At 39.2% G+C, this 25,484-nt stretch overlaps 1 protein-coding gene across 1 annotated transcript; it reads right to left on the bottom strand.

The window, feature by feature from the left end:
• Positions 1 to 419: 419 nt before the first annotated feature.
• LOC137940127 (uncharacterized) lies at positions 420 to 25,019 on the bottom strand. The gene is made up of 20 exons (XM_068785057.1): positions 24,655 to 25,019; positions 21,605 to 21,757; positions 7,248 to 7,426; positions 6,985 to 7,092; positions 5,991 to 6,161; positions 5,322 to 5,876; positions 5,161 to 5,235; positions 4,944 to 5,072; positions 4,740 to 4,814; positions 4,452 to 4,661; positions 4,090 to 4,242; positions 3,763 to 3,983; positions 3,552 to 3,669; positions 3,311 to 3,443; positions 2,956 to 3,160; positions 2,745 to 2,850; positions 2,522 to 2,662; positions 2,303 to 2,428; positions 1,408 to 1,522; positions 420 to 1,109 (listed from the first exon to the last, which is right to left on the bottom strand). Exons 1-20 carry the CDS (start codon positions 24,851 to 24,853, stop codon positions 709 to 711), a joined length of 3,573 nt encoding a protein of 1,190 aa, XP_068641158.1. The 5' UTR covers positions 24,854 to 25,019; the 3' UTR covers positions 420 to 708.
• Positions 25,020 to 25,484: the final 465 nt, after the last annotated feature.

Raw genomic sequence — 25,484 nt, forward strand, 5'->3', positions numbered from 1 at the left:
AAAGAAAAAAAAAAAAAAATCAAATATGGAGGCTGGCAACAACCAACTCAGACAAACAAGTGTCGGTGATCTTCATTGATGCCATCCTTGCTTCTACTTTGCTTCCATGTCTCAAAGCAAATCAATCTCCATGGCTGGCATCGTCGGCAAAGAGAATCTCAATCATCTCCATATTCCTTTCTATCATCTTAATGAAAAGTAAAACTAAAATGCCAGGAGTCTCAGTGGCATATGGATAAGATAATATCAAATAATAATTTTGAACATAGACAAATGAAGGTACGTCCAATTTTTTATTTAACAATCGAATTTGAATTGAAAGAATTAAAGCATGTTTTTTTTTTTTTAATTCATTTTATCCATTTTATTGTTTCTTCGTATTTTATCAGTACTTTAAAGACATGCAATGTCTTGCTTTTGTTTTTCAGATTTTTCTAGCGTACGGTAGAAACGGGGACAAGGCACATTTCATGAGACTCTTCTACCAATTCCCCCAGAATAATTTATTTTAGCTCATCACAAACAAATAACATTTTCGCTACCCTCCCTAAAATTCTCTCAGTACTTTTCCTCGTTTTCTTAAAATGCAAACAAATTCCTGTTTCAAATTTGCTTCAGGGATGGGAACAAAACCACCCTCCTATAACGGGAACCATATCCCAATGACCAAATACAAACTTTTGAAAAAGTAGACGACAAATAATGGATCTAACCCGATTGATTCTGAGAACTCTCTTCTTGAACTTTGCCTCTGACTCTGAGCATGTCACTAAAGTTGCCTCTCATAATTCGCCTGAACCTCGTGTCTTCCTGGGCAACCTGTGCCTGTGGTGTTGTAGGCTGTGAAGAATTGGAGGCTGCTTCAGGTGGCTGCTCTCCACTTTCTTTCTTGCCAAGAATCCCACCATCACTGAAGAGACTGCTCACAGATGATGCAATACCGAGATGTGCACCCATGACCTTACTAATCGTCTCAAAAGTACCTCCTGACCTCTCCTTCATTATAATTTCTAAAGCTTCTTTATGCGCTGGATCAAGCGCATCCAAATCCTTCAACAAGTTGTTTATAGCTGGTAAAAGATACTCACGGACACTCGTCGTTGGAAGATCTGCAGCAAATTGACTGTTAATTAAAACAATATAGCTTACTTCTAGAAAGAAAGAGAGAATCAAACATAAGCACTATGGACCACAGGCAATTGAGGTGGACAAGCATGCAGCAAACAGCACGTCAGAGAAAACTTTTTTACATTATATAGTACATGAACACCAACATAAACATCAGCCTCACATGTCGAACAGTCAGTGATTGCATCAACCCAGAAAAATGGAGTACTCTAAAACAAAATATCGGGAGAACTAGATCAAGATATGAAACTAAAGCAATGTGATGTTTGAGCAGAGAACCTGTGGCATCCAAAGCACGAATTGCTTCACAAAATGCATTGACTTTCTCACAACGGCGAATGACATCACCTCCTTGAGCCATTGTAGCTGTAAGTTGGAAAATCTTGGACAATAGATGTGCATAAGGTCAAAGAAACAAAAAGAATTGCCAAAATTGACAACAGGGAGCCAGTTGAGTGTAAAGTACGCAGGCAAACAAACATACAACCGCAAATTTATACAACAGAAAGTATTAGTCATTTGATTAATCATCAATTGCTAACAAATAAAAAAACAAGCTGGGTGATTCACAATTCATATGGAAATCATAGTTTCCTTCTTACTCATCAATCATAAACTCCCTTGAAAGGTGAACTCAGAAAATCAAGAATATAAAACAGGAGAAAAGCTCATTTAATTACAAAGGAAATAAAAACACAAATGTTTTACACAAATAAAACTTTATTTAGGGAAATGAAGGAAACACCATTGCTGATTTAAGGAAGAAAAAAAAGGGATATCATTCCACTAAAGGTCTTCAAATGTAACAATGTGAAGCAATCTTGTCAAAACCAGACTGAACCGGCCCCTCCCTTGTGAGATACTCAAGGTAACAATGTGAAGCAATCTTGTCAAAACCTGACTGAACCGACCGGTTCAACCAGGTTAAACCAGATACAGACCCTTTTTAGGTTCTTATTTAGACAAAAACTGGATGACCGACCATAAATCGAACTAGTTAAATCAGACCCTTTTTGTGTGTGTGTGTGTGTGTGTGTGATTTTACACTAGGAAGAAAATGCACATAAGAAAAGCCCTTTCAGGACACTGCAAATGAAAAGGCATAGGAAGCTTTGACATGTGATTTCAATTGCTAGAAAGATGCTCAAAATAAATACAACATAAAGATGAGGATATAATCTCGCAATCTCTCTGTAGTATGGGGGACCGCTACCACTAATGCACGGACAACAGCTATAGTTGCTTCATGAGACCCATCTTCTAGGAAAGCATCCATTTGAACACGAATCTTTTCAACAATCTGATAGGAGCAGAACTTACATAATAGTCCAGAGCCAGTGGGAAAGTACACCAAGTTTACAAACATTCAAGTAAAAAGAATGAAGTTGCATACCATGTCATTTTTAAAATGCTGGGCAACAGCTCCAAATGTCTCTATACTGGCATACTTCACATTCAAGTTTTGATCAGAGCCCAGTGTGACCAAAGCAGGCAACACATGAGTTGAAGCAACTTTATCATCAATATATGGAACCTAATTGACAAAGCAGAAAGCATTGTGTGTCAATCAACATGTTGAACAAAGAAACAAAAACTGTTTGAAGACAAATGCTTACGAGAACTTTTAAGAGATTAGCAGCACTGATCTTCATATTCACATTGAAGCTGACAACCATTTCCCATAAAATGTTAAATATAATCCCGTGATGCTCCTTAAATGTGCTGCAGGAAAAGTCATTCTTCAGCTTCTTTGGTAATGAAAAGAGACTAATCATTTTATGCATTATTTTTTAAGAATTAAACACTTTCCAGTAAAGAGATGCCTACCAGAGGAAACGAACAGCATCAATGAGGTCACCAGTTTGATAGGCTGACCAAGAAGTCTCTTGCATTGTGTTTTGTACCAAAATCTTTCTCAAGTAATCTGCAAGCTCTTCGCCCCTACCAGAGGTACCTAAGATGCCTGAGAGTAGAAGCGGAAGGACACACATGATAGCAAGCTTTTCGGCCACAGCAGTTTTAGGACGCAAACCTGTAAGAATGTATAAAAAATGATCCGAGAATCTCTTGATGTTCCTCAAGAAAAAATCTCTTGCTGATCCTTATGAAGAAAGATTTGATTGTTTGCATGGAAATTTGAATTTAAAACAAAACCTAGTACTTGAACGAATTTTATTTATACCTCTAATTCTTTTCTCAATAGTAGACGGAAACATTGTAAAATCAGCAGTGTCTCCCACCATTACTTTGAAAACAGGCAGCATGATATGGGTAGAGTACCGATCCCCAAAAAGCTCAGATACAGCTAGCAGCAACTGCAATAAATTCACACCAATTTTGAATTTGCGAATACTCTTATAATTGGCCACACAAAAAAATGAAGGAAAGTTCCAGATAATTAACACTCAACCTGAGTCTTGTACCTTAGTAATTCGATGTCTCAGGCTATCTTCTTTTTGAGGCAGTAAGCAAGCAAGTTGAATCAAACTGGGGAAGCAGTCTATGTGAATCCAATCAAATGCAGGCCAGTCCACATGTCCCCTGCCCAATCAAATGCAGGCCATCAGAACAATATCTCTAGGAGCCACTGAAATCTTTAAAGGACAGATTATTCATGAAAAAAATTGAGCATACCCTGCATAAAGCTCAAGCACTGAAGTAGAAAAGAAGGGTACAGCTTGTTCTGAACTCATCGTAGAAGGGAAAGGACATGTTTCAATTGCTTTCTGATGCACAAATGGGAGCAGCTCTGTCAGCATTCTAAGCAAAACATCAATGTTCCAGCGTTCTCTTTCACCTAGAACGCGAAGATGAGATTCCACAGATCCTTCGACACCAGAAAGCGGAGGACACCGCTGGCAAGTTTGAGGGGTACCAGTATCAGATACATGACTGAACCTACATTTTGGTTAGAAGTTTCTGAAGTGTTTAAGGTGAAATAACAATTTGCAGGGCACATACCTGAGCAGAACCCACAACATGGGAAAGTGACACACGGAGAATATGGTCCAGCTTGTTTCCCCAACTTATAACAGCAGGAACTAATTCTTTGAGTGAAGTCTCAACCACCACACCCGATGGATCACATACCAATTGGAACATCAACTCCTCAACCTAATCAAGAAACAAAAAAGCAGGTTTGGAATATTCTTGATTTAGAATAGCACTGACATGATGATCAGTAAACAGCCTCTCCCAGCTGATTCCCACAACCATATTCTATTTTTCTTTGCAGCCTGTTCTAGAGCTTACATTGCAGCCATTTCTGTCAAGTCAGTTTTCTGCTCCATGATGGCCTCTTGAGCATATTTAGTGAGGCTGACCTTGAAATATTTGTCCATATTCGGGAAGAGCGGAAGCAGCAAAGCCAGATTGTGTGCAGCAGCCTCCCTCACTACTGTTGCTGAGTCCTCCACCAATTGTTGGACGATGGATAGAATCAGAGAGTCACGAATTTCAGGTCGAACAAACTCGGCAAGCTCTCCGCAGGACTGTGCAACAAGCATTCTACGCTCCTCGTACATGTGATTAATCTACCATACAACAGAAAAGGAGTCATGAAACCAATAGCTCAGATACTAAAACGAACAGCTGTAAAGATCAAAGCTCACCTGTTCCCAACATTGTGGAAGCAATTCCGATTCAGTTCTCATCTCCCCTACATTTCTAGCTAGGGTAACACAGGCCTGAAAGAGAAAAATGTAAAATCCCAGTGTCCTATAAGCAGAGCGTACAAAACCAAAGATACTCTCTATGAAATGGGTACTAAGAGAACAAGAATTTTCTGTTACATGTTTATAGAACGTAGAACTTACATCCATTATAATCCTTCTTTGCTGCTCATCTGGTCGTTTAATAAGGTTAAATAAAGTGTGTGTTAAAGAATCTCGGGTGTCGCTATCAGGATGAAGCTCAATTGCACACATTATTAGAGGAAGAAGCTCCTGCAGTTGATAGAACACAGCACACTGATGACTTATATCCTGAGCAGAGAACAAGAGATAATATAAAGGCTTCAGACCAGATTCAAACCTCACGATGGTTGATAAGAACATAGGGGACAATCTTAGGCAGTGCATCTGATAAAATTTGGATGGCCTCCAAACCCTGTCATTAGAAAACTTTAATTCTAAGTACCGAGGGCATATTTCAACAGCTGGAGGATAGTTAAAACTGCTCCTAGAAAGTCTCACCATTTTCTCAGAAGAGGCCTCCATCCTTGAGCTTTCTGGTTTAGTTACCTCTACCCTATCTTTCATAGGTAACATGGAATCACTTGTGTCAGCATTTCTGTGATCTGCAACAACTGCTCTGGTAGTAGAATTTGTAGTTAGTAGCTGCTGTTCCACTTCTTTAGGTTTATTTGATATATTCTCCATGTTATGAACTACAGAATCTTCTACAATCAAATCTTCAACTACTGATTCCATTGACTGAACCATTCCAGCTTTATCTTCATGTATTTCAACAACTTCTGAAGGTGAATCCTCATAATGGTTTTTGACGTTTTCCACATGATTTTCTAAAGTCGAATTATTGACTTTCAGTTTTTCTATTTCTATCCTTAATGACTTTATTTCAGCCTCATAGTCATCAGTTTGTGGGGCTTTCACATTTTCAGAATCCCCACCAACCCATCCTCTATTAGATCGAGATCCTTCAATATGCATTTGAAGAGAGGTAATTTCAGCTCTGCACTCATTCAGCTCCCTCCTCTGGTGCTCAAGTGATTGCTTTAAACTTTGTACCTGCAAGATGTTATTCTCATTGCTCATGTACGATCATTTTCAAGAAAAAAAAGTTGGAAATGTTAAAGTATCTTCCTAAAATGCAAACTTACAAACCTAATAAGCAAAACTTACCAGAACTTCTTTATCTTTGAGATCCTTATGAAGAGCATCTAAAGACTTTGTCAGGGCTATTATCTGACCATCAGCTAAGTCTTTGTGTTTTAGTAAGGACTCCTTTTCAATATAAAGACTCTCATTTGCTTTGATTAGGGCCTCTCTTTCTCGCAAAATGGCAATCTTCTCCTGTAGCACAACATTAACAATATTAAAAATATATCATGCTAATAAGTTATCAGGGAACTGATTACAGTGTCAACCTTTAGGTGCTTTATGACACTATCAGAAATTTAGAGATACTGAAAAAGAGTATTAATAAACTTGCACACACATAATTGAGTGCCTACACTTTTGATTCTATTATTCCTTCATATGGTATAAAAAAATTCCATTCATACAATCATACTGGCCAATAAGTTGAGAAGTCAAGAAAGGCAAAGTTAAAATGTCTACAAAGAGGGAAATATGAGCAACTACAGAAATGTAGATCTTAAAGTTCATGTAACATCTGTGTACAACAGTAAACTACAAAAGTGTTAAGGAATAGTCCCACATAGATTAGTGAGTACAAATATCTTGAGTTTATTAGTTGAGAAAGAGGCTTCCTAAGGTGGCTAGTCATTTTGGGATGGGCCTTGGACCTAACTTAACATGGTATCAGAGCAGGTACTCATATGTGGGCCTGCACTTAAACTATTTACTTGTAGAGCTACAAAAGATGGTCTACACCTAAATTATCTACTTGTAGAGCCACAAAAGAGGGCCTACACCTAAACTGCCTACTCCTAAATTATCCACTTGTAGAACCACAAAAAGAGGGTCTACACGTGAGGGGGAGTGTTAACGAAATAGTCCCACATAGATTAGTGAGTACAAATATCTTGAGTTTATTAGTTGAGAAAGAGGCTTCCTAAGGTGGCTAGTCATTTTGGGATGGGCCTTGGACCCAACTTAACATCGCTCATTTAGAATGATGACATAAAGTTAATGGAAATGACAAAGAAAGTACCTCAGCAGCTTCTGCAGTGGATGATAGGTACTCATAGTAATAATGACGTAAAGCATCAGGCACACAAGCAGGTGAGTTCTGCCAGACGTCAAGGTCTTGGTCTGTGACCTGCAACGAGAGATTAATTATGCAATCAATTTCTTAATTTTATAAGAGTTAATGAGATGAAGTGTAGTTAAACAGAGATGGATCAAAAGATCAACAGCTAAGTCCATGTCTGTAAATGTGCATGCATCAATGTGGAAGATCGAGGGCACACCAACCTCCTCATAAAATGTCATAGCAGTAAGCCGATAACCTGCTAAAAGTAAATATTCCTTTATGGCACAATTAAGATCTCTACGTTCAACATCTTTCAGAGGGCCCAAATCAGAAAAAGAACCCTTCCTTTCTCTGTAGTGCGATGTGGAGTTCTCATTTTCAGAAATAGACTCATGTGATCCTGAAAATACATAGAAGAAGATCATTGATGAGGATCAAGAGTTAAACACAATTACTCTATTTGAAAGCAAGCAATTATACGGAGTTGGAGATAAGTGTAGTTTCATAACTCCTTTAGAAAAAAACATAGTTACATAAATATATATTATTTTCCAGAGCTCAGGTTGTGTATTGAGTCAGATTTCATGGAGCACTTACGCTATTGCTTTTATATCCTATATTACCTTATATTTATTTTATCTTACTAAGAAACATAATGTAATGGAGAAAATCCATAAGATTTTTTACCCAAAAAAATGCTGGTGACACTATCTACATTTAGAAATTTCCTTTTTTGAGATGCAGTTTGATCTATTTAACTTGTTTGCCATTTTTTTTCGCTTTGCCGCAAAATGGGCACCAAGATATTAAAACTAACAGTAATAAATTGACAAATTAGCTGCACCAGCCAAATATAAATGACGTGTCAATCTTCAGAAGGGACATTTAACCAAAAAAATTATTTGAATGATATTCATCAGCAACATTTGCTATCCAGAACATTCATTGCCGAGACTCCTAATGAGGCAACGATGGATGGACTATGGGTAACAGTGATGAAGGTGGAGAGTGAAGGACAGTTACAAGGAGGAGAAGTATGGAGAAAAGAGCTGAGAACCTTGGAGACAAGAATGGATTATCCTTTGATATTGTTGCACTCTCCTCACCATTGGAGAGAGAGCTTTATTCAGGGTCATCCAATGACCAAGGTCGCAGTGAGGAATGGTGACAAAGTATCCTTCATCAGTATTATGAAAGAAGTTGTCAGTGCCTGTTTATCAAACAATTGCAAGCCAAATTTGGCGATGACCTGATTGTGACCCAAAACAGAGAACTCTAGGCTAGTGAGTGTGTATTCTACTTCTCTACTTTCCAGCACAACATTGGACAAGAATGCAGGATTTGTTGACCGAGCATCGGCTCCCTTCTTGATTTTGATGATAAAAAAAACTTAATTGATCTAACAATTGAAATTCAATCATTTCGGATGCATTTCCTTCAAGAGACACAAAAGTCATAGGTCTATCCAATGCATTCCCCAATGGACTGTTTGATCAATGTTATTCAAGCAATATAAAATCACATTGATTGATCAATCAACCTCTAGACATTGATCAATCATACAAAACATTACCAACTGCAGACATAAAGCATGATCGATCCTAGAAAAACTATTGATTGATCGTACAGCTGTACACTATTAGTAGGATCATACCATGTACATTGATCGATCAACTTAAGTTGTCAGACCCAACGGGAGGATATTGATTGATCATACCATCGATCAATAAGTCATTTTCTAACAAAATATAGTTGTTACACACGATTGATCGATCAATATTTTACATTGATCAATCAATGGAAAGTTAGCTTTTTGCATATGGGAAAAAATGGCCAATTTGGCTTGGGGAACTTATAAATACCCCACCAAATGTCCGTTTAAGAAGTTAATGAGCTTTTATTGGCATACATACTACATTCTATTCTCAATAATTTGAAAATTCCTTCCTAAGTCCTTGAGAAAGAAAGAGCATATTCTTGCAAAACCATCCATCATTTCTCAAACTCCTCTCCTTGCATACATTTTAGTCAAGCTCCTATCCATCCCCATTGTACATCAAAGGCTGGAGGCTTAGACATTTCAAGAAGAAGGTTGTCTCCCCACAAATAAAAAAGGGTGTAAGTTTTTCATTATTGTGTAGTTTTCGTTTTCTTGATAGGTTCATTTAGAACTTACTCAATCTAGATAGGAAGATTTATAGAGCTAGAATCTAGTTAATCTCTTGGAGAGATTGTGTTGTAATCGTGTATTTGGGCATACATGTGGCTTGAAAGAGAGCCAAAATCTCTTTCTTGTAAATTCCAAGCTAATAGAGCTGATATTAGTGGAATTTTCCAAGCACGGATTCTTGGGCAATGAATACCAATTGGGAAACATTGATAATAAAACATTTGGTGTTATTTGTGGTATGTGAATTTGTCTCAATACTTGCATTTTCTATTCACTTAAATTCTTGCACACTTAAATTTAATTTTGTAAAACCTCAATTCACCCCCTATTTTTTTTTTTTAAATGACGCTGAACTTTATTAAGAGAGCTCAAACGAGTAGATTACAAAAGGGGAAGCCTTCCCAAACAATGAGAGATTGCTAGGAGGTTCCGAATTTTGCCAATTTATCAGCCAAAGAATTGGCTGATCTAGGAACGAGGTTCCAATTACAATGAATAGATGACACAATGTCAGCAATACAATCAATGATTGGCAAGTGGCGCCAAGGGGGGGAGCTATCTTTTGAACACCAGCTGATGACAATCTTTGAGTCTCCTTCGATAAGCCATTTGGGCCAACAAGATCGCGTAGCACCAAGGAGACAAGATCATGGCAAGGATGTATATTCCAAAAGCTACTGCAAATGGACTCCAGCCTTTCCACCCCCACCCCCTAGCAACACCAGCTTTGGGCCCGTCTCCACCACAAACCATGGGTTGATGAGAACTTCCCCTCACTGCCAAGTAGGATGATTACTGCACCTGCCCCACCCAGAAATGGCTGCTCCCTGCCTTAACCCATTGAAACATATTCCACATTCATACTCCCAAAGCAGATCCTAAGAGAAGGAAGGGAACAGTGGATGAATTACTTGGGTTAGCTCTGCTTGATGCTTCCATGAATAGAACTACTCTGTGCACAGCTTGACGAGAAGAGTGAGATTTCATTGGCAGTCACCCATTCCCACTTTGGAGGAAAGGGCTGGCTGTTGCATTTCTCTAATACAAATGACTGTGAAGTAACCTGGGCCAGTGGCTCTGGATTGAAGGACTGCAAGTGAAGCTTTGGCAGGATGCTGCTTTCCAGGAGATTGCAAGAACATATGGCAGTTGGTGAAGCTTGATGAGGTGACACATAACCAGAAGAGACTTGATTCAGCACAGATCTTCATCATACCAAACCACCAATGGAATGGCTCCAAAATACTTAATCTGAGCTCTGAAGGTGAAGCCTTCTGAATCAAGATGACCTTCCAAAAATTCTCTTTCACTGGCAGCAATGGTTGGAGAAACCAGAGTAACCGGAGGCAACAAGGGCAGCAGCATTCAGCTCTGGACTCAGGTAAGCAATGGCCAACTTGCTGCTAACTTGTGATCCATTCTGAAACTCACCATCTGATCCTCAACCCAGGAACATTGGAGGAAATTCAAAAATCAAACCTGCCACCTGACCCTAGCTCTGAACCTCCCAGTGACCAGCGGGACTGTGGCCCTGGAAGCCTTACTACAGCCTCTGTTGACAACCCCTGCCCTGACACTGACACCAAGCTTTGTCCCCACTACTAACAACCAATCCTTGCCATGCCGATCCCCATGTAATAGTGACAAAAAATGGGACCCAGTCCAACTGGCCTCATGGGTCTTTGTGACAACCATTTTCAACTAACCTGTCCCCTATTCCGCCACCCCTTCTTGACACCCCAGCCAATCTTGAAGAGAGTCAACACTCTCTTCCTTCCAGATCATCAATTTCCCTCCCTGCTATCCAACCCAGACTCGGAAAAAGCTAAAATCCTTACCCAATCTTATCCCCCTCATAGATTATCTTACCAACTGTTAAGTTGTGGAGCCTAATCAACGCCCTATGCTAAGTTGTTACGTGGAACGACCTTCACGGTAAGGTCGTTGTAGCCTGCCCCCCTCCTCGGGGTTTCGAGGGCGGAGCCTCCGCCAGATCCACGATATATTGATTGTTGTCTCATTAAGGGTAGTTCGGGGATTTCACACTTGTAATCCGGTTGCCCTAATTTTCTCTTTATATTTGAGGGCACCATTGTTAGGGTTTTATCATCAGAGAAGGATCTTGAGTTGCGGCCCGAGAGAAGTTAGAGAAGGCACATGTAAGTGTGTGATTTCTCTTATAAACTATTTCATCTTCATAGTGGATTACTGCAGTAGCGGAAGACAGGACGTAGTCTAACGTTGAGGCGAACCTGTATAAATCTTGTTGTATTTTTGTGTTTGCTCTTTTCTTCTTCCGCGATTATTATTATTGCTCTCGTTAGTTAGGAATTAGGGCGTCTAATTCCTAACAAGTGGTATCAAAGCTTTGGTTCGTGATTGAGAGCAATGGCTAGCAGAGAAGGATCGGCACTTGGAATCAACAAGTTCAATGGTATAGATTTTGCGTTCTGGAGGATGCAAATCGAAGAATATTTGTACAGTAAAAAACTGCACTCACCACTTCTGGATATGAAACCAGAAGGTATAAAAGATGATGAGTGGAATCTCCTTAATAGATAGGTGTTGGGAGTAGTCATGTTAACACTGTCAAAGAACGTCGCTCACAACGTAGCGTCGGAGAAAACCACAACGGGGATGATGAAGATTTTGTCCAACATGTGTGAGAAACTTTCCGCAAATAATAAGGTACATCTCATGAAAAAACTCTTCAATTTAAAGATGACAGAAAATACATCAGTGGCAACGCATTTGAATGAGTTTAGCACAATTGTCAATCAATTGACCTCCGTTCAGATTAAATTTGATGATGAGGTTCGTGCTTTAATTCTTTTAGCGTCTCTGCCAAATTGTTAGGAGCCTATGAGGGTTGTGGTTAGCAACTCTGTAGGCTTGTGGAGGAAGTTCATAGAAAGGGCTCTAGAGAATCGTCATCTAATTTTGCCCTAAGTGTTGATACTAGGGACAAGAACTTTGAGAGGAATTCCAACAAGGGCAACGGTAGAGGGAAGTCAAGGAATAGAAGAAGCAAGTCCAAATTCGGAAGGAATGTGGAGTGGTGGAATCGTGGCAAGTCTGGTCACATAAAGAAAAACTGCAAAGCACTAAAGAGGAATGAAAAGAAAAATTATGCCACAAATGTGGTGACTAAAGAAATACAAGATGTTTTACTCTTGTCGGTTGATAGCCCTATTGACTCTTGGGTGTTAGATTCAGAAGCTTCTTTCACACCACTGCGCACCGTGAGATCATGGAGAATTATATAGTTGGAAATCACAGGAAAGGGTATCTTGCTGATGGAGAACCTTTGGATATTGTCGGTATTGGTAATGTCAATTAGAGGATGTCAAACGGGACAGTGTGAAAAATTCACAAGGTGGGACATGTACCAAAACTTATGCTCAATCTGATCTCAATATGGCAGCTTGATGATGAAGGTCATAATGTGATTTTAAATGGTGCTGCATGGAAAGTCACTAAGGGAACCATGGTTGTTGCACAAGGAGTTAAAACTGGAACTCTTTACATCTCTTCAACTTGTAGAGACACGGTTGCAATTGCTGGTGTTGTTACTGATTCTGATTTGTGGCATTATAGGCTCGGTCACATGAATGAGAAGGGAATAAAAGTGCTTCAGTCCAAAGGGAAACTACCAGGGTTGAAAATTGTAAACAACAATTTGTGTGAAGGTTGTATTTTCGACAAGCAAAAAAGGGTTATAGCTTTTCTAAGGCTAGAAATGAGCAAAAGACAACAAAATTGGAGTTGGTTCACAAAGATGTGTGGGGACCTTCAACTGTTACTTCCCTTGGTTGTTCTAACCACTATGTGACAGTTATTGATGATGCAAGCAGAAAGGTATGGGTTTATTTCATGAAAAAAAAAATCTGATGTTTTTTATACATTCAAGAGATGGAGAGCAATGGTTGGGAATGAGACAGATTTGAAGGTGAAGTGCTTTCAATCAGATAATGGGGGAGAATACATAGATGATGATTTCAAGCAATACTATGCCGATGAAGAAGACCATTCCTAGAAATCCTCAACAGAATGGTCTAGCTGAGAGGATGAACAGGACCTTGAACGAGCGTGCTAGGAGCATGAGATTACATGCGGGATTGCCAAAGAAGTTTTAGTCTAGGACTATTAGCACCGATGCCTATTTGATCAACAAAGGTCCTTCAACACCATTGGATTGCAAAATACTAGAGAGGTCTGCAGAGGCAAAGAGGTAAATCTTTCTTTCTTGAAAGGTTTTGGTTTTGTTTCTATATTCATATTGATTCTGCTGTTAGAAGTAAACTTGATCCTAAATGTAAGATATATTTCTTTATTGGCTATGGTGGTAGCAAGTTTGGTTATCGCTTCTGGGATGACTAAAGTCGTAAGGTTATCAGGAGCAAGGTCGTGATCTTCAATGAAGGTGCCTTGCATAAAGACAAGTTGAGAACAAAATCTGAGAGCACAAGTGATGAATCCCAGATGTCAAAAGTGATTCAGTTGAGAGATCTTCCAGTTATTGAGATGGAAAATATTGCTCAGGAAGACCAAGAAAACATACCCCCAGAAGTAAATCAGAACATTCCTGTGACTAAACTCAGGAGATCTGCCAAAACTAGCAGACCACCACAAAGGTACTCCTTTGTACTGAATTATATTTTGTTGACTGATAAAGGTGAACCAGAGAGTTATGAGGAAGTCGTGCAACTTGATGAATCAACCAAGTGGGAGTTGGCCATGAGGGATGAGATGGACTCACTATTATCCAATCAGACATGGCAGTTGACCGAGTTACCAAAGGGGAAGAAGGCCTTGTAGAACAAATGGGTGTACCGAATAAAAGCCGACTATAATGGCAGCAAGTGGTAGAAGGCAAGACTGGTGGTAAAGGGCTTTCAACAAAAAGAAAACATTGACTATGCTGAGATTTTCTCTCCGGTAGTGAAATTGACTACTATTAGAATAGTGCTTAGACTAGTGGCAAATGAAGACTTGCACTTAGAGTAATTGGATGTAAAGACAGCCTTTCTTCATGGTGATTTGGAGGAAGAAATTTATATGATGCAGCCACAAGGTTTCAAAGCACAAGGAAAGGAGAAAATGGTGTGCAAACTTCAAAAGAGCTTGTATGGTCTTAAACAAGCTCCAAGACAATGGTATAAAAATTTGACACCTTTATGAGTAGTAATGGTTTCTTGAGGTGCCAGGCGGATCACTGTTGTTATGTAAAGAAGCTTAATGACTCCTACATCATTCTACTGCTATATGTTGATGACATGTTAATAGCAGGTGTTTGCAAATAGGAAATAGATAAGTTGAAAAAGGAGTTATCCAAGAAGTTTGCAATGAAGGATTTGGGTGCTACAAAACAAATCCTTTGGATGAGAATTACTAGGGATACTATTGTTTTGAAACTGTCATAAGAAGAATATGTGAAGAAGGTGTTGAGCAGATTCTACATGAACGATGCAAAACCAATGAGTATTCCTTTGGCTAGTCATTCTAGGCTATCTAAGGAGCAATCACCTTCTACAAAGCAGGAACAAGCCTACATGGCCAATGTGCCTTATGCTTCTGCTATTAGCAATCTCATGTATGTCATGGTGTGCACTAGACTAGACATAGCTCATGCAGTGGGAGTTGTGAGCAGATATATGAGTAATCCGGGTAAACAATATTGGGAAGCAGTGAAGTGGATTCTCAGGTATTTGAGAGGCACTGTAGACTCAACCTTATGTTTCTGAAAGTCAAACTTGGGATTACAGGGTTATGTAGATGCTGACATGGCTGGAGACATTGATTGCAAGAAGAATACCACTGGATATGTATACACATGGGGGGGTACAACAGTTAGCTGGATCTCTAAGTTGCAGAAGAAAGTTGTTTTTTCCACTACTAAGGCAAAATATGTCATCGTGACTAAAGCCAACAAAGAGATGGTATGGTTGTAGTCTTTCTAGGAAGAATATGTTGTATTGTGACAGACAAAGTGCTATTCAATTAGCAAAGAACCCTGTTTATCATGCCAGAACAAAACACATACAAGTGCGTTACCACTTCATTAGATCGGCTCTTGAGGATGGAGTATTAGCACTTGAGAAAATTCAAGGGAGTCAGAATCCAGCTAATATGTCGACAAAGACAGTTACAATTGAGAAACTGAAGTTGAGTGCAACTTCAGTTGGACTTCTCTCTGAGGATTGAGATAGTGTTGCTACTGTAGAGGAGATATTGATGATAGATTAGTCTCCAAGTGGGAGATTGTTAAGTTGTGGAACCTAATCAACACCCTACGCTAAGTCGGTACGCGAATCCACGATATATTGATTGTTGTCTCATTAAGGGTAGTTCGGAGATTTCACTCTTGTAATCCAGTTGCCCTAATTTTATGTTTATATTTGGGAGCGTCGTTGTTAAGGTTTTATCATCAGAGAAGGATCCTAAGTTGTGGCCCAAGAAAGGTTAGAGAAAACACCAGTGTGTGTGAGATTTCTCTTGTAAACTATTTCATCTTCATAGTGGATTACTGCAGCGGCTGAAGACATAACATAGTCTCACCTTGAGGCAAACCTGTATAAATCTTGTTGTATTTTCATGCTTGCTTTTTTCTTCTTCTGCGATTATTATTATTGTTCTCGTTAGTTTGGAATTAAACGTCTATTTCCTAACACAAACATCCCACCCTTGACAGAAATGACCATACCACTTCCAAAAACAATAAAATGGCCTCCCAAAGCAGCTCCAACAACTCCCTTCCGTCATCCCCCTAAAATAGTGCTTTCTCTGTCTCCTCTAATTCCTCATCCAACATCGTTCATCCAGCTGAGAACCTTCCCCACAACGCCTTAGTCCTTTCTATTTTCCGTTAGCTGAATACCCAAGCATCCACTCTACCCTAAAACTTAGCCCCTTGACCAACCTCTCCTAGACTTACCAAAGAAGGGGAAGATGAATACCAGGCTGAATGTAGTAACAGAAATCAGATAGGGCAGGTAGATGAGTGTCAATCTGAGAGACACAAGTATGACAAAGAGAACTGGGAGAGGATGATGGAGCTAGCACAATTAATGAGAGTCATCTATCAAGACCAACTGCTGGGGTATGAGAAGGGTAAAGGAGTCGAATCTTCGAAGAAATGATTAGTGTTTCTTGGAATTTTCCTGGGATTGGGTGCAGTAGAAAGAGAGCATCCATCAGAAACCTTCTCAAAGACTGCAAGGCTAAGTTGTTGTGTTGCAAAAAACAAAGGTGCAAAGTATAACAGAACCTTTGGAACTGTCACTCCCTTCAATAGCATGTTGTCAATGCTATTGGGCTTGCTGATGGGATTCTACTGATGTGGGACAACAATTCAGTTGATCTGCTTCGAGTTGTGGCTGGTGAATTTTCAATCTGTGTCAAGATGCTGGATCGTGATTCCCCAGAGGAAATGATGCCTTGCTGGGGTCTACAGTCCTACAAGATACAGGCAAAGGCACGTCGTCTGGAATGAGCTCTCAGGAGCCATTCAGAACTGGGATCTCCCTTGGCTATTAACAGGAAATCCAATGCCATATGCTATTGCAATGAGAGGTTCCCTCCCTCTACTAGAATCACCTCATCGGTGTGAAACTTTGCTGATTTCATCCAGAGTCTTGAGATTGAAGTTCCTCTCTCATGCGAGACTTTCACTCAAAGAGTAACGATGAAAGGAGTCCCATTCTTTCCAAACTTGACAGTTTCCTAGCCACCTCAAATTGGCTTGGCTTTATGACGACACCACTGGTAGACCATTGAACAAAGCAACGTCTGACCAATAGGAGGTGGGGCTCTCCACCTTTCTGGTCTGAGAATTATTGGCTCCTTGAGGGAATTAATGCCCTGATCAGTGGGTGGTGGTCTAATGCCACTGCTGTTGGTGGCCCGGCTCATCATCTCAGCAGCAAACTCAAGTCTCTAAAGTCCGATATGAAGACCTGGTCCAGCCAACGGCATGCTGCTGCTACTGCCCATCATGCTGATCTTCTCTCCCAAAAGGTGTCCCTTAACGAGGCTGAGGAAAATAGAACCCTCTTTCCTGGTGAATTCTATCTAAGAATTGAGTTTTCAAATGAATTACAAAAGCATGCTCACTGTGAGCGAGTCCTTTGAAAACAAAGGGCTCAGTTTAAATGGCTAGATGAAGGTGATGGCAATACAAAGTTCTTTCATGCCACCACCTCAGCCAGACACCAATCTAACTGAAACACTTTCCTCAACATTGGCGGTGAAGTCACTTTAGATAGAATTCTTTTTACTAGTGAGCTTTTGAGTTTTTCTCGGGACTGTATACGGAGGAACAAATCAACCAACTGGGAATCCAGCTCTTGTGCTTCACATTCCTAACACATTATAGCTCATCTGATTGAGCTTCCCTTCACTGCCAAGGAAATTGATGCAGCGGTAACCACAATACCAAGCAACAAAATGCCTGGGTTGGACAGCTTCAATGGCAAATTTTACAAGTGATACTGGGATACTATTAGGTAGGAGGTTTATGCTTTGGTTAGAAGCTTTTACTTTCATGGGATCACTTACTGAGCAATGGGGGATTCCTTGGGATTCCTTCATGACCCTTGTGCCTAAGAAGAACCAAGTTGCGACACCCAAAGACTTCAGGCCTATAAGCCTTGTTTCGAGTCCTTATAAAATCATAACCCGGATCCTTGCTCATCAGTTGAAGGTAACTCTTCCCCTGATTATCAATCAAAGTCAAAGTGCATTCATAACAGGTCGAAATATCTTGGATTCAACCATGTACCTCTGTGAAATTATTGATCACCTTCACGCAGGAAGGGAGGCCAAGACTGGCCCTCAAACTTGATCTTGAGAAGGTGTTTCATCAGGTCTGTTGGTGGTTAATTGACTCTATGCTTGGGAGAATGGATTTCAGCTTTAGATGGCGTTGCCGGATTTGAAGTTGTCTATCGTCAACCTCCTTCTCACTTCTCATAAAATGGCATTGCATGTGGATTCTTTAAGGGAACTAGAGGAATCTGGCAAGGAGACTTTATCCCCTCTTTTATTCAACATTGTTGGCGAGTGCCTCTCCTCCATGATCTATGCTGCAAAGGAGGTTGATTGGTTGCATCCTATGTCCGAATCACCTGAGATGGATATCCCCATCTTGCTATTCATTGACAACACAATTTGCTTTTGAAACAGATCTATTGAGCAAACTATTCACCTCAAAGCTTTACGGCCTTTTTGAAATCACAACAGGGCAAAAGATTAATATGTCCAAGAAAATGCTAGTGGGATTTTACTTGGAGGCTGGCCAGATTGATGAAATTGCTAAACACTTGGGATGCTCCCACCAACCTTGGGCTTCCCTTTTTCTCTAGCAGACTTGACAAAATCTTATGAAACCTTTGGTGGAGAAGTTAGAAAGGAAGCTTTTGACTTTGAAGGGCTCCCATCTAAAGCACGCAGATTGGGCCTCCTCAACTCTTAAATTGCAGCCTTCCCAACTACTAACTATCAGTTTTACCATGTCATCACGAAGTAAATTGAAGCCCACAAAAGGTGTTTTCTATGGCTGGGAGTTGTGGATGGGTTGAAGCATCATCTTGTGGTGGAAGGAGGTATGCAAACCAAAAGCGATGGGTGGTCTAGGTATTTGGGCTGTGAGGGAGATGAACCACACATTACTTCTCAAATAGTTTTGGAAATTCAATGAGACAGTGGCTTAAATTGGAGTCGGGTTATCATAAAGAAATTGGGTTTTGCAGGGTATAGATGGTGGTTGGAGGGGGTCACCTGTAGCAAGCTCTCCCCTCTTTAGCATGCTTTTTTCCCCCTCCTAGCCAAATTTGTCAAAGGCGAGAAGTTTTATGCTAGAAGAAGAGACACCATTTGATTCTAGGAGGACTGGTGGATTGGAGATGGTCCCCTCTCGATCACCAAACTGAGGCTTTAACAGGTCACAACAGATCGTTCAATGTGCATCCAAAATCCTTATCGAACTGAGGGAGATCAGATTGATTGGGATCTTCGTCTGATAAGGGGGTTGAGCAATTCAGAAGCCAAGGATGTTGGGTCTTCTTGAACCTGAGTAGGATTCACATGCATCACCATGTGAAGGATAAGATAATATGGACCTTTCTTGATAACGGAAAATTTACTGTTGCCTCTCCTACACCTGCTTGATGCAGTGGGACTTTAAACATCAGCATAGCACCAGCATTACTTGGAAGCTCCTCGACCAGCTGAAGGCTCCTCCAGAATGCTCTTCGTAGCAAGATTCTGATGGTGGACAATTTGAGGTGTCGTGGCACTGTAGTCCCCAACCACCCTTCTAGCTTTTGCAGTGTCATTGATGAAGACGACTCCCACCTTATCCATCATTGCCTCTTCTCTTGGCAAGTCTGGTCTCACTTCCTTGAGAAGCTTGGCATTAACCTTTGCATTCCTGAAAAACTTGATGAAATGTGAAAGCCCCTTGTAGGGATTCAAATCCTAGAATTTAGCAAGGACCTCCTCTCGATGTGCCTCACATCTCTTGGGGACTCTAGTTGGAGAGGAAGAATGGTAGATGCTTCAGAGGAGTTTGTAGATCTCAGGATGCCTTCATTGATAGTATTTTCAAAAAAAACAAATCATGGCTTGGGTCAGCATGCAGCCTAAATTTGAAAGCCTTCAAGAGGGCCTTTTCAAGAATAATTGGAGATTGATTGCTCAGATTCCCCTTCCCTCCACTCCGCCCAAACAGAATTTAAGTCGTTGAATAGATCCCTCTTTCTGGTACCATCAAACTCAATTTTGATGGGTGCATTCTTAGCAACTCAAGTCTGGCAGGTTTTAGGGGGGTCTTTCACAGTCATGATGAGTGTACTCTTGCCACCTATTCAGGACTTTTCGCATTGCTGATTCACAACAGCTGAAATCCAGGCACTCCGTCATGGTTTCCTCATATTTAGATCCTTATCCTGCAATCATCTTAGACTGAGGGCAACTCCAAGGTGGTCATTAGTAGGTGGTCCAAACCAGCAGATCCCCCATGGCGTCACTAGTATGTTTTTAATGCAATATTGGATATTAGTTCCTCTTTTTCATGCACTTGAAATCATGTACTAAGGTCAGCAAATCATCTTGCTGACTCTCTTGCTAAAAATGGAGTCTCTCTCCTATCTCTCATTGTATCAGAGACTCCTCCCTGATTGTTTGTTCTTTTGCCCTTGGAAATAAAAACCGTCATTCTCAAAAAAAACGGTAACAAAAGCTGATTCAGTCACCTTGTTGGCTCAAATATTGGGTCCAGTTGAACCCAAGTCTCGGTTGAATTACTGGGTTGAAAATTGTTATTTGACCCTACTCATCCCAAGACATCTCCATTTTCATTGCACGGGATGTCTCAGTTATTGGAATGTCTCAATTGCTAGAAGTAACAGAGTACCTGAGATGTTTTGATTCTTGAGCAGAACGTCTAGCATATTGCCTAAGATATCCCAAGAATCAAGAAATCTCAGAATTTTGAGATGCCCACAACTGGATGTCCCATCTCCCCCTTTAGGAGGGAAACTACTAGTTTCAATGGGAGGGGCAGGAGCCCAATGACTGCTAATACCTTTTCTATTTCCAGTGTCAGGGCAGGGATGGCAAGGGCCCCTCCACTAATGATAACCAAAGTGGGGGGAAGGAGGCCAATCACCAGCCTGCACCCCACTTTTGTGTCATATGGGAAGAATTTCTCCCTACATGATAGGTGATCCAGCCGATCAGCTTGGGAGCTAGCAAACCTAGCCAACTCAACCGGGTCTTGACCCAATTCTAGGTCTCGTAGAATAGTTACCCAGGGAGGGACGGCTTTCAGTTAAGCCTGATTCAACTGACTATTCCAGTCTGGGTTTTATGACATTGGTTTCACCTAATAGCAAGAGATATTGCATGCAGAAGTTTCATACATAAATGTAATTAATGATTTACTACAATTTACTGTATTGAATTACATAAGAATAAATTCATGGAATTTTTTTTCTCAAAAAAAAGAAGGCAAATTGAAGCATTAGCAGACAGAAATAGTCAAGAAAGACTTTAAAATGCCTGACTGAGAGATAGAAGTAGCAAATGATAAAGCACAAGAGAGAGGAGGATTCATGTCCCTGACTTCTAAGGATATATGAGACATGACTGATGAAAAGGAATGGCATTGTGCATGGCCAGCAGATAATAGTAACCTAAAATATATACAACAGTAAGCTACTATTTTCATTTACTTCTTCATGCCTTTTAAAAATTGTAATCAATTAATAAGGAGAGTTTAACTGAAGTGGCAAAATCTACAAGGGAACCGTATACAACCAGAAGAGAGGTAATCAGAAAACCTGACTGCACATAATACAAGAGATATGCAGATATAAGGGTCACAATTCGAACTTCAAGAATCCTTACCATTTGGTTTGTCAGAAGGGTATTTGATTTGCTTTTGTAACTCTGCTTTTAGTCTTGAGAGATCCTCTTGGGCTAACCGAAACTCATATTCACTGATTGCTAATTTTTCTTCAACTGCTTCTTTCTCTTCCAGTAAACTCTGTGGATCGGCTACTGAAATGACAAAGGGGGAAATATCCAACATGTCACATGTGCATACAACCAAATATAACCTCACACTCACGACTGGATCCAAGGACCTCACTTTAAGAGTCAAAGGATCCATCAACACATTAAGTGGTAAAATTGCATTGCTACAACCTATTTTTTTCCTAGTTACTCCCCCCAAAACGCTTGCCTAAAACTAGATTGAAGCTCTCCAGGAAATATTTGGCACGTGTAACAGAATTGTTTCAGTGCCAACAAAATTTTTGAATTAAATTACAAATTAAGAATAGAACTTCTAAAACGTGTAAAACAAACCAAGAAGCTTCTGAAAAAGATTTTGGAAATGTCTAAAAATCAAAGCCATAAGGTTTTCAAAACGTTTTGGAAACGGAAAAAACACATGGGACTTATTAAAGAAAAATTTATAAAAAGTTATCAAGGATTCTTTATACATTTTGTGTATTCTTATAAAAAATACTTTACCTAATTTACTTTATTAAAGATACTCCTTAAAAACCATATTTATTAAAGGTTTTACTGACAATTACCTTTATTAGTTAATTTTTATTAAGGTATATTAGATTATAACCTGGCATTTCTAAAAATTGTCGTCGAAATTTACAAAATTTTGTCAAAGTTTATCAGGATTGCAAATAATAATAAAAGTTTCGTTAAAGAAAGCAGGAAATATAATATTTTAAGAAATTCAAATTCAACCAGAAACAAAGAATGATAAAGTTGGATAGTAATTATTTGATTCCAACTGTATGTAAATGAAAATCTTGAAAAATTTTAAGGTAATCGTGACAAATTAATTAGACACAACACACTGCAACACACATACACATATTCATCAAGCTAATTTTTATAGTCAATGTTTCATCTTGTGTACATGATACAAGAATTGTCTCAACTACTACACCAAAATTATGTTGGAAGCCTGAACACTCCAATATAATTTCATGGATACTAGTTACATATAGAATAATTTAAAAAGCTAATACAACTATATATATCATATTAATTGGTTTATAAATTTTCAAAAAATATTGATTTATGCATTATTTACATCAAATAAATAACTAACTTGTCTTCTTTTTTTTTTTGTTTAAATAGAAGATTAATATTGGCTTCAAGTGTTAATGAGTTTTCTAGATTTTTTGTTTTCTTTACTTTCATCAACCTTTAAGAAACATTTCTCTATTGAAAATATGATGCACAAGTTAGAATTATCTGGAGCTGAAAATACTGAACACAATTAGATCTATACATTACTGAGTTTACTTCACATATATGTTATATGGTCATAAACAATAAGTAAATTTTGTACCAGGGGCAATAGGAAATATAGGTACCATACAAATTGTTAATACTATTTGGTGGAAATAGTGTTTGCAATTTGAAGAAAAGTAGTGCCTTAAAATTTTAAATGCCTCTTTGAGGAGTTTCACACTCATTTTTGTCTTGTTTCACAAAGTTTCCCATTTGTCAATGATGAAGTTTTTTTTTCTTGTTAGTTTCTTTTAATGTTTAATATAATTTTCTAAAATTTTAGCATAAGAGCTTCTTACAACTTATAAGTTTCATATTAAGTTTCTTTAGAGTTTCATACATATTTTCTAAACGCTTCTTCTCATGTTCCATTCAAAATTGCAGATATTTTCCCAGTATTTCACATAGGTTTATAATTTTTTTTTACTCTTTTCCTTGTGTCAGGCTCTTTACCAAATTATTTTTTACTCCAATTTGTTTCCTGCTTCGATTCTCCTTTTTGGTATGGTTTCTTTTTGCCACTTCGCATTATTGGGAAAGGCCAAACATCGAAAATTTGATCAGATTTTCATTCTGTCGAGGTTAAGGAGGGAGTGTGAGGTCCTCCCCCTACCATTCCTTTGCCACTAAGAAGCCTCCCCATCTGCAGGCTATTGCAAGAGGGGAGGAAGAGCCCCCTCTCCATCCTGTTCTCACAAGAACATTTCCTTTCCAATTTATTATTTAAATAATTTTTTATTTTTGGATTGATACATTCGTTAACTATTTACCATTTGGGAAATCCACGGAACTTACAAAATCCATGCATTTACAAATCCAATTAGTCAAGTATTTTTGCCAATGTTTCTAAATGTTCTTCGATATCTAAGAAAGCTTTGATTTTTAAGGCTAGCCAAAACTTTAGCGGCCAACAACAGTTTGTCTAATTTCAATACAGAGATCTCAGTGAAGTTTTAAATATACCAAGAAAAATAAGAAATAGACATTCAAGAGGAGGTTCACTAGGTCATGGTCATATCGTTACCTCGAATTCAGAGTTTCATTTACCGGAAGTCCTTTAGCAGAAACAGAGGTAGGAGATTTGCATATCCTTACATGTGCATTTCTAGAAGCGTCTTACACAAGGATAACAAGCACAAAGAGCAGGTTTGAGAAAAATTGTGATCTTCAAAAAGCAGAGCTATAAATGAAAATTAGAAATACATTTAATCAATTTATATAACAAAATGCTATGCAGCATTCTCGCGTTCCTCGTTGAAAAAAAATTATCACAAGAAATCACTAGGAACTTTATTGGGAACTTAAACAATACTTTCAAGTCAATTACGTTCGACCCACCTTGTACCAACATACTTAAGCCTCGAAACATCGGAATCCAAGTTATCTAGCCTAAGGACGAGTCAAAGGACAGGAAGCTCAACATAAATAAAAGCAAAGGAGGCTTGGAGTAAGAAGAAAGAATCAGCATTTCATATGAGCATTAAACCCGACCATCGCAGGGTCAAACCAAAATTAGAAAATGATCACTGAATCAATGCAGAACCAAAGGCGTTCCCCCTGACCGAAAATAAAAATTGACGTTCGAGGAACCCCGTGATATGAAATAGAAAATGAAATGAAAGACGCCATACCTCGTAGACCATTGAAACGCGCGATCTGGTCAGGCGGGAAGTGCGTAGGGTTGGCAAAGAACTCCTTGAGCCTGATAGCCTGATCATCCCTGCCGTCTTCGAGAAGCTCGTGAAGCAGTTCGAAGGCCGAGAGCAAATAATTTTCCTCCAGAAGGAAATTCACGACGCAATTGCAAAGAGACGATTTCTCGACATCCATCGATAAAATTAATGAAATAGCAAGGATCTTCCTCTCCCTTCAGATCGAAACGACCGAAACAGATGGATGCATGGTCAGTCGCTTCAGTTCCTGCAGATCTTGCAAAAACTCGATGGAGGAAATGAAAAACTGAAGAGCTGAGACGAGATCTGCACGGTCTGCACCCAGCTGGATTGGGCAAAGCAAATGAGTAACGTCGACCTGGCTGTTTGAGGTAGGGAAACCAGTTACGACATCGACGTACGTTTCATAACTCCGTCCAAAGGCACGTGTCTGTCGGTGCAATTTATCGTTTTCCCCTAAAAACTTTACATTTTTACGAGTCGTCATAACTGGGTAACAACTTAGAATCCAATGAGTAACGGGTTATTTTTATGACTCAGACATGACTCATCACTACCCGGTTATCTATTTTATTATTCATTTTATTCATAGTAGATAAAAATTAATTATTTTTATTCATTTATCAAATTATGCACCGAAGGTGATGGATAAATATTCAATAGAATAATTTATATTTTTATAAAAATTATAAATTAATAAAAACAACATAAAATTAAGTCATACTCTTACATGAAGATAGGCCATGTCTCGAAAGTATTAGATCAAAATTATAACATTACCTCTGTCT

The sequence above is a fragment of the Aristolochia californica genome, unplaced genomic scaffold, assembly GCF_029961685.1.
Source record: "Aristolochia californica isolate CCGP_79_NKW_82.1479 unplaced genomic scaffold, dmAriCali1.0.hap1 SCAF_9, whole genome shotgun sequence".
NCBI lineage: Eukaryota > Viridiplantae > Streptophyta > Magnoliopsida > Piperales > Aristolochiaceae > Aristolochia > Aristolochia californica.

What these genes read in the sequence shown, in the direction of transcription:
- LOC137940127 (XM_068785057.1), bottom strand. Translation starts at nt 24,853, where the DNA reads ATGGATGTCGAGAAATCGTCTCTTTGCAATTGCGTCGTGAATTTCCTT. An exon ending in CCCTTCTGACAAACCAAATG is followed by an intron (nt 7,427 to 21,604) that starts GTAAGGATTCTT and finishes ATGTATTTTCAG; the next exon opens with GATCACATGAGTCTATTTCT. An exon ending in GTGCTTGAGCTTTATGCAGG is followed by an intron (nt 3,670 to 3,762) that starts GTATGCTCAATT and finishes TTGATTGGGCAG; the next exon opens with GGGACATGTGGACTGGCCTG.